We start from the raw sequence: 9,933 nt of genomic DNA, 5'->3' as shown, positions 1-9,933 counted from the left end.
TTTAACACTTCATTTTACTCATTTTCATTCATTACTAGTTTCTATGTAACTGTTTTTATATTGTTGTACTTTCTTTTTTATTCAAGAAAATGTTTTTAATTTATTTATCTTATTTTACAAATTTTTTTTAAAAGTACCTTATCTTCACCATACCTGGTTGTCCAAATTAGGCATAATAATGTGTTAATTCCACGACTGCATATATCGGTTGATATCGGTATCGGTAATTAAAGAGTTGAACAATATCGGAATATCGGATATCGGCAAAAAGCCATTATCGGACATCCCTATTTTTTTACCATTTAGCAAATATATTAAAACTAAAAACCTTAAAAAACACATGTACATAAGTTAGGGTTGTTCCGATACCGATATTTTAGTACCGGTACCAATTATTACCAGTATTTCAAAACTTTTCGGTACTTTTCTAAATAAAGGGGACCACAAAAAATGTCATTATTGTCTTTATTTGAACAAAAAATCTTAGTGTACATGAAACATATGTTTATAATTGTCATTTAGTCCTTAAATAAAATAGTGAACATACTAGACAAATTGTCTTTCAGTAGTAAGTAAACAAACAAAGACTCCTAATTAGTCTGCTGACATATGCAGTAACAAATTGTGTCATTTATACACCTATTAATTTGTACACATTATGAGGGACAAACTGTAAAAAAATTATTATTAATCTACTTGTTCATTTACTGTTAATATCTGCTTATTTTCTGTTTTAACATGTTTTATCTACACTTCTGTTAAAATGTAATAATCACTTATTCTTCTCTTCTTTGATACTTTACATTAGTTTTGGATGATACCACACATTTAGGTATGGATCCGATACCAAGTAGGTACAGGATCTGGTGTATCGACTAGATACGCTCTTGTACTTGGTGTCATTACAGTGGATGTCAAGTGGAGATCCCCCCATGGCATTTGTTTAAATTCAGGGGTGCTAGCTTGCTGTTAGCAGTGAGCTATTGTATCCTCCTACGGTGTGTAGTGAAGCATGTTTAGCTATTCCTCGTCCTCCAGTGATAATGTTATTTGTAAAAAAACATACTTCATTTTTCGCCATGGAGACAAGGATTAGTGATATAGAAGTAGCTAAAACACTGCAGACTGCGGATGGATGTTAGCTGCTGTGTTGGCAGCTACAGTATTTAGACAATAATGTTTGCGGGTTCAGTGAATATTAAATCTATACAAGCTGTACACTGACTTCACTAAAGTATATCCATGTTAACGTCCTGAAATAACCGTCACTACTGAAGAAAACAATCGTAAAAATGCTTGCGGTCCTCTCCAAGGTTTCTCATAGTCATTCACCGACGTCCCACTGGGGTGAGTTTTTCCTTGCCCGTATGTGGGCTCTGTACCGAGGATGTCGTTGTGGCTTGTACAGCCCTTTGAGACACTTGTGATTTAGGGCTATATAAATAAACATTGATTGATTGCTGAAAAGTGATCGGTGTACTTACTTTCAGGGGATAAAGTACATCAAGCTCAATGGGACGCACCATGCTGCTGAGCTCGGAGTCATCATAGAGATCACACGGATGTGTCCCGGGCCCTCCGAGGGGTCCCAGACCTTCTTCATCCCACATGTAGGTGCCCCCAGAGCTGTCGGAAGGTGACAGCTCCAAGGATGAAGCCTGGCAGAGATCAGCCTCCACTGGAGACCTCACAAGTGGTCCCTGGGAGTCCTGCATAGGGCTCTCTTCATTGTGGTCTGCACAACAAACAAACACGTAAACAACCAATCTAACAAATAAGTTGATTCGATTGACTTACCAGCCAGATCCCAGTCACTGTTATCGCCAAGAAAACCATCCAAGCCACTATTCTTATGGTCATGAACGTCCCCATCACTGAACACGTCTCCCACGCTGTCCAAGTCGTCTAGAAACTCTTCACTGGTGTTACCTCGGTCTAGGGAGGAAGCAGAAGACAGGGACATGTCCTCCTGAGCATCACCGCCTGCCGGGTCTGCTGAGCTTTGTGTCAGACCACAGCTATCCGTTTCTTTTCCGTCAGCAGGATTTTGACTACTATGAGGGTCTTCAGCCTCTCCAGCTGGCTCAGAATCTCTCTCTGTCTTTGACAGATCTCCACATTGTGTTGCCGACAAAGCTTTGGCGTCGCCTTTCAGCCAACCTGGAAGAAAAGAAGTCTTATTCTGCTTGGTCTGTCCAGGTTTTGTCAGCTTGTAGCCCAAAGATCCATTGGTATTTCCCGGTGACTTGTTAAAAGTGGAGAGTAGAGGCTTCTTCAGAGCAATGGGAGTAGTGGGCCCTGGAGATATTGAAGAGGAGGTAGCAGGAGCGGTTCTGCTGTACTGAAGACCTCCAATCCCGTTACTAGAAGATCCAGGCCCACCATGGCTTACATTGAGACCCCCAAGTCCTAAACCTAATCTTCCATTGCTAAGATGGGGAGGTTTGAGGAAACTACTTCGAGGCGGTCTGAGCTGAGTGTTGGTGAGAGGTTTGGCTAGTTCCACAGCCCGGTTAAAGGAGAAGGAGCGTATCATGGGCTGGCTGCTGGGAGAGGGGATCTGTTTGAAGTGGGTGAAGCTGTTTGAGCGCACCATCTTGTCCAGAGCCAAGGTCTTCAAGCTTTCACTGGACTGGGAAAGGCTGTCTTGGGAGCTGCTTCTCGGGGAATATAACTTGGGTCGTGCAAGGCGGGAATCAGACCCTGCAGAGATTCCTGGGTCATTGGGGTGTATTTTAGGCGCTCCGTTCATAGGGCCTGGACTCAGTTTGGATCCTTCCTTGGGACCCAGCTTTAGGGTTTGCTTAGTGATGGTTTTCGGGCTCGAGGCAGCCACCACCAATGCACCAGACCTCCGCATTATAGGTGTCCCTGGGGCCTTTACTGTTGCAGGAAGCGGTCTTGAAGGCTTATCTTTACCTCCATCCACAGGATTTGTGGGAGAGGTAACGCTGGAGGAGGTTGCTCCTTCATCTCTCTTCCATTTCAGGGAAAAGGGAGAGGTTTTAATCACACCATTTGGCCGCGATACTACAGCAGGAGGGGGAGTTGTCTTGGCATCCTGGGTCGGCAAACCGTTGGAAAGGGAGGTGGCACCGGTACTCGCAGAGCGCCCGCCGAACTTGGGCAGTCTCGAAACCATGGCAAACCTGGTGGATGCTTTATCTTCCATTAGATGCCGAGAGAGACATTAATGACCATGGACTCAGGCACAACTGAGGATAGAGCAGAGAGAAAGGACTATTATGGTTTACATGTTTGAAATCATAAGTCATAAGAGTCTTAGGTTTGCACGAAGCTTATGCACAAATACAGGCCTTCTATGTTGATCTGTATTCAACCACCATTTTACACCAGTTCTGTACTTGAGAGCACAATTTTACTTGCCGACCATACCCCCACAAATAGAAGAAACAAACAGGGCTGTGATACAGAGAGTCTTATCGAAAACACTCCTACTAACCACGACCTGTAGCTGGTACCCACATTCAGGGATTATGGTCAGTAACAAAAAAGGGGCCTAAAAGATACAATGCCTGCGAGATGAATGGGAATCTGGGAAGACAGCCATGGCAGTTTGAACAGTGAATAGAGTGGGAGATCAGTTGCGCTTCCACATTAGATCTATTTGTCTAGACCCCGCAGTCCAGTGGGGTTAGAAAACAACTCAAAAGAACAATGGACAATGACACATTGCTGCATCCAACTAAGAATGGGAAAAGTGATCAATTGATTGATTGATCGTTAGGAGCTTGCTCGCTGTGTGGAATTGTTAGGATATGTATCTTGTCTGGAAGCAATTGAGGTAAAATGGAGTGGATTACGTGGCAATTACCGTATTTTCCGGACCATAGGGCGCACCGGATTATAAGGCGCACTGCCGATGAGCGGGTCGAGTCAGGGTTTTTTTTCATACAAAAGGATTATAAGGCGCATTAAAGGGGTCATATAATTATTATTTTTTAAAACAGTTCCTTGTGGTCTACATAACATGTAATGGTGGTTATTTGGTCAAAATGTTGCAAATTTTCAGGATTTATGCAGATCCCAAATACACATCAGCCGGTACCAGAAGGTAAGAAAAGTTGCTTTTGCATAATATTGCGAAACAAAATGCCAGATAATATGTCTTACCTTATACACACACACCATAATAATACTCCTATGTTGAAGCACAGTACAATCCATCAAGCGGTGTGGCTTCATAGCTCACCAAAGTCCTACTAAAACATTTTGATAGATTTTTGAGCGCCATGTGTAATGTTCTATATTTTCAATGGAACATATAAAATGTTGGTGTTGTTTACTTGAGTCATATTGCAGTCGACACCTATCTCTTATGTGTGACTGCCATCTACTGGTCACACTTATCATTTCGCCACGTACCAAATAAAATAGCTTTGAGGTCGGTAAGCACAACCAGAATTATTCTGCGCACTGTCGAGTTTTGAGAAAATGAAAGGACTTTAAGTGCGCCTTATAGAGTAGTCCGAAAAAGACGGTAATTGTTGATTCAGTCTCAACAATCGTACTGATCTGAATGTCAGTCAACTAGTACTCAGGGTCTAGAGATGTACGTGCCAACCCAACAGCTTCTCTACAAGCAAGCAGGAGCTTTTCTTCCTGTCACTCACACACACCAGGGACTTTGTGACACAAGTCTTGAAAAATAGTTTTTTTATCTTGCATCCGGATCAATAAAGTATATTCTACTCATCCATAAAAATGTTGAATTTTCACCAAATTCTTGTGTTACTCATTCGACCAAATCTGGGGCATTGGGTATTAAATTTCATGCCAACTCATGTGTCTCGTGTGTGCTGGTATGACAATAAAGTTCCTCGAATCCTTGAATCATTTAACACCAGCTGACCAACAGTTGACCTTCAGACTGCGGAAATAATCCACTTTTATCTGTAAATCGGTAGCGGAGGATGGGCACAATGTGGGCCTCCCGTTCTGGAAAATCCTTTGGCCTCTGCTGAGCTGGCCCGCATTCCCATGCAGCAACACACGTGTCTACAATCATCCCCACTTGCCACTGGCCCATAAGTGTCCGACTGGTCCTAATCCGCATCAATAAACACACATGGGCACCGAAACGCAAAGGGAATCAGGTCAAGCAACCAAAGCCTCTTTGCCCTCGGGAGGGCTCTGCATCTTTGTGCAGTACTGAATGGGTCCGGATTGGTGTTTACGCTACCTGTCAATGGTGCTAGAACTCCTTAGGTTTCATTGGCAGTACATGAAGAAGCGGGATGGTTCAGCACGGATGTTTATGTGGGTCACCTCACTGATGACAGTAACAACTGGCTGACACACATTCTAAACGGTGGGGCAGTGAACCATCTGTCAATCTCCCCACCTACCCCCACCTTCAAGAGGCATTAATGTATGCATGTGACAGGATCCTATCATGATTCAGTAGTAAACCAGTTAACTTCCATCCTTCACGGACCACGTCGATCTATAACATCCCATACAAGATCAAAAATTGTGGTTTGACATTCCACTCTATATCTGTCTAACATCACATAAGCTAGCATACAAGGACTGTTTTCAAATTGTCTTTGAAAATAAGGAACACACTCAATGGGAAGAGAATTTCGCAGCCGAGTGTGAAGCGACTGGGATGAGCATCAGCACCTCCAAGTCGGAGTCCATGGTTCTCGCCCGGAAAAGGGTGGAGTGCCATCTCCGGGTTGCGGAGGAGCCCCTGCCCCAAGTGGAGGAGTTCAAGTACCTGGGAGTCTTGTTCACGAGTGAGGGAAGAGGTGAGATCGACAGGCGGATCGGTGCGACGTCTTCAGTAATGCGGACGCTGTATCGATCTGTTGTGGTGAAGAAGGAGCTGAGCCGGAAGGCAAAGCTCTCAATTTACCGGTCGATCTACATTCCCATCCTCACCTATGGTCATGAGCTTTGGGTTATGACCGAAAGGACAAGATCGCGGGTACAAGCGGCCCAAATGAGTTTCCTCCGCCGGGTGGCGGGGCTCTCCCTTAGAGATAGGGTGAGAAGCTCTGCCATCCGGGAGGAGCTCAAAGTAAAGCCGCTGCTCCTCCACATGGAGAGGAGCCAGATGAAGTGGTTCGGGCATCTGGTCAGGATGCCACGCCTGGTGTTTAGGGCACGTCCGACCGGTAGGAGGCCACGGGGAAGACCCAGGACACGTTGGGAAGACTATGTCTCCCGGCTGGCCTGGCTCAGGATCCCCTGAGAGAAAATAAATACCCCCGCCTCGAGAGAAAATAATGTTTGCCTTAGTGCCCTTCCAACTTGCCTTGGTGCCCTAAAATTGGAGCCCTCCTTTACGGCAACGCTTGCCTTGACCTTAAAAAGTACAAATTCAAGGCCTGAACATCCCTATTATACAATCTTAAAAATGCACTACATTAGTCCAGGAAACAAGTACAACCATATGGACAATGTGTATTCACAACATAAACTCCAGGCTTTTTTAACGACTGTAACAAAAGTGCAGCTTGCATGTGTTGACAGTCACTGTGGGGTAATAAAAACTCGGCCGGTGATCTGGAAAGGCCAGCGTTGGTGCTCTTTCCCCGGAGCCATTAACAGTCGTGCCATTAGAGCATGCTAGGAGAAGGAGGCAGGGATGGAAGCAGCAACACAGACGCCCGGCTAATGTGCATTGAGTGAAAACAATACTGGCTCTGATGCTAAAGCCAGGCTAATCCAATCAGACCACAAGGACAGACGGCTCGGTCCAATGAGAGTGCACAGGGTCAAAGTGCGATACAACAAAGGTCCAAGAAAATATACCCATCAGTAAAAAATAGGAAATACAAACCTCACCCTGAAACGCTTAGAGCACAGGTGCCAAACTCAAGGCTTGGGGGCCAGATCTGGCCCGCCACGTCATTGTATATGGCCCAAAAACGCCTGAATAAACAACCTTATATTTTCTTTACATTTTGACAGAAAAAAAATGTATGTCCAGAATGAAATTGCATAAACTTTAACGGTATCCAATATTGCAACACATTTTTGGTGAAAATAGAAATAAATACTTAAATATCTGCTTTACTTCTAATTACAAAGCAAGTTATCCATCAAATTGTACACTGTAAAAATGAAAATAGATTTTACGGTCAAATTTACGGTGGTCTTTACAGCACATCACTGGAAATTGAAAAAAATAAATAAAACACTGTTTTTTTACGATAAAAGTCTTGTCGTTTGAGCTGCCAGTTTTTGTTGTTGTTTTTAAAGGCCTACTGAAATGAATTTTTTTTATTTAAACGGGAATAGCAGATCCATTCTATGTGTCATACTTGATTGCCATATTTTTGCTGAAAGGATTTAGTAGAGAAAATCGACGATAAAGTTCGCAACTTTTGCTCGCTAATAAAAAAGCCTTGTCTGTACCGGAAGTAGCGTGACATCACAGGAGCTAGTATTCCTCACAATTTTCCTTTGTTTACAATGGAGCGAGAGAGATTCGGAGCGACAAAGCGACGATTACCCCATTAATTTGAGCGAGGATGAAAGATTCGTGGATGAGGAACGTTAGAGTGAAGAACTAGAGGCAGTGCAGGACGTATCTTTTTTCGCTCTGACCGTAACTTAGGTACAAGCTGGCTCATTGGATCCCACACTTTCTCCTTTTTCTATTGTGGATCACGGATTTGTATTTTAAACCACCTCGGATACTATATCCTCTTGAAAATGAGAGTCGAGCACGCGAAATGGGACATTCACAGTGACTTTTATCTCCACGACAATACATCGGTGACACACTTAGCTACTGAGCTAACGTGATAGCATCGTTCTCAAATGCAGATAGAAACAAAATACATAAATCCCTGACTGGAAGGATAGACAGAAGATCAACAATACTATTAAACCATGGACATGTAACTACACGGTTAATAATGCTCAGCCTGGTAAAGCTTAATGCTGTTGCTAACGACGCTAAGGCTAACTTAGCAACCGGACCTCACAGAGCTATGATAAAAACATTAGCGCTCCACCTACGCCAGCCAGCCCTCATCTGCTCCTCAACCGCCGAGAGAGGCTAAAAATCACCTCTTTTTACCTTCTCTCGATCAGACACTTAGAAAAAAAACGGAAAAAAAAAATAAAAAATTTGGATTTTTTCTAAGTACAAAATCGAGAGAGGCTAAAAATCACCTCTTTTTACCTTCTCTAGATCAGACACTTAGAAAAAAAAAACGGAAAAAAAAAAAAAAAAATTGGATTTTTTCTAAGTACAAAATCGAGAGAGGCTAAAAATCACCTCTTTTTACCTTCTCTCGATCAGACACTTAGAAAAAAAACGGAAAAAAAAAAATACAAATTTGGATTTTTTCTAAGTACAAAATCGAGAGAGGCTAAAAATCACCTCTTTTTACCTTCTCTCGATCAGACACTTAGAAAAAAAACGGAAAAGAAAAACGAAGGACTTCATCCGTGGGTTTGGGCGGCAAGCCTCGGCTAGGCGTCTGCTATCAGGGTAAGTAGTCCTTGTTGTGTTGCTACAGCCAGCCGCTAATACACCGATCCCACCTACAACGTTCTTCTTTGCAGCCTCCATTGTTTATTAAAGAAATTGCAAAAGATTTACCAACACATATGTCCAGAATACTGTGGAATTATGAAATGAAAACAGAGTTTTTTCTCCGGGCTCCGAATACTTCCCTTGCCCTCGTGACGTCACACGCATACGTCAGCATAATAAAACGTTTTTAACCGGAAGTGTGGCGGGAAATTTAAAATGGCACTTTATAAGTTAACCCGGCCGTATTGGCATGTGTTGCAATGTTAAGATTTCATCATTGATATATAAACTATCAGACTGCGTGGTCGCGAGTAGTGGCTTTCAGTAGGCCTTTAAGGTGTATTACCGCAAATGGAAAACAAAAAATGAAGGTAAAAATATGGCAGCTCAGATGGCATAATTTTTAAAAAAGTGTTATTTATTTTCCATTCACCGTAATATGTTGTAAAAACACTGTATATTTCACTGTAAAATTCTGATGAATGAGTTGCCCTTTTTTCCTGTAAAATCTACAGATGTTTTTTGTATTTTTACTGTGTACATACAAAAATATTTTCAACTAAATGAGGCAATTCCAGAAGGAATTGCGTATGAATGCTCCAATGCTGACAGAATGTAGTATGAATGTAAGGATCGTTTGAATGCTGGAATGGTTTGAATGTTGAAGCATTTCAATTTCCAGGAAAAACGGAATTTGGTTTGGAACTTGGGAAGCAGCCTCAGTGATGTAACCAGGGACCTCCCGAATAAATAGAGGAGCACGCGGGCTGTGCCTTAGAGCGTAGGTTGGAACTGGAACTGAGTGTGCAGCCCAATACGTCTCTCCTCATTGAGCAAAATTGAACTCTGTCTCTGCCTGATTCCTTGCTTCTTGTCTGTTTAATAGATGTCATCAGTGTTTGAACCTGACAGTATCTAAAGTGAAGCAAGTGGAAATGTGTGTGAGACTATTTCCTGTCTGGTGGGGACACCCACGTTCAAGTGGCATGGGTGGGAGCCACCGTGTTTGGGGAGCAAAACACAGCACTCGTTATATAAAGCATTAAAGTTTAAAACCCGGCTTGAAGGGAAAGTGACGCAAGTACACACTTTAGGGGTGACGCAAGTACACACTTTAGGGGTGACGCAAGTACACACTTTAGGGGTGACGCACGTACACAGTTTAGGGGTGATGCGTAGGTTAAATAGGCGTTCAAGTCATAAAATCTGCGACTGTGAGGCAAAATGCGTGACAGGCAGAGGAATATATTCTACGGACGTGTTCCAAATTTAGAAGATGCTAACCGCATTAAGTGTCAAGACTACATGATGAGGCAATATCTGCATGATGTCATTAAGTGTCAAGACTACATGATGAGGCAATATCTGCATGATGTCATTAGAGAGGATTTCAAGTAGACACCGCCATGCAC

General features: G+C 43.0%; 1 protein-coding gene across 9 annotated transcripts in view; it reads right to left on the bottom strand.

Annotated features, from left to right (window-relative positions):
- The window catches only part of ccser2a (coiled-coil serine-rich protein 2a), a 120,829-nt gene that overhangs the window by 92,280 nt on the left and 18,616 nt on the right, over positions 1-9,933 (bottom strand). For 8 of the 9 annotated variants that reach the window (XM_062059245.1, XM_062059244.1, XM_062059246.1 and 5 more), the window contains 2 exons: positions 1,798-3,215; positions 1,485-1,735 (listed from right to left, as the gene is read on the bottom strand). In XM_062059245.1, the coding sequence (XP_061915229.1) occupies positions 1,485-1,735; positions 1,798-3,172 (1,626 nt within the window). In that variant the 5' untranslated portion in view covers positions 3,173-3,215. The remainder of the gene's footprint in view (positions 1-1,484; positions 1,736-1,797; positions 3,216-9,933) is intronic. The other variant, XM_062059248.1, reaches the window with a different exon arrangement.

Source organism: Entelurus aequoreus, linkage group LG09, assembly GCF_033978785.1.
Source record: "Entelurus aequoreus isolate RoL-2023_Sb linkage group LG09, RoL_Eaeq_v1.1, whole genome shotgun sequence".
NCBI classification, from domain to species: Eukaryota; Metazoa; Chordata; class Actinopteri; order Syngnathiformes; family Syngnathidae; genus Entelurus; species Entelurus aequoreus.
This window is presented reverse-complemented; position numbering and strand designations above follow the sequence as displayed.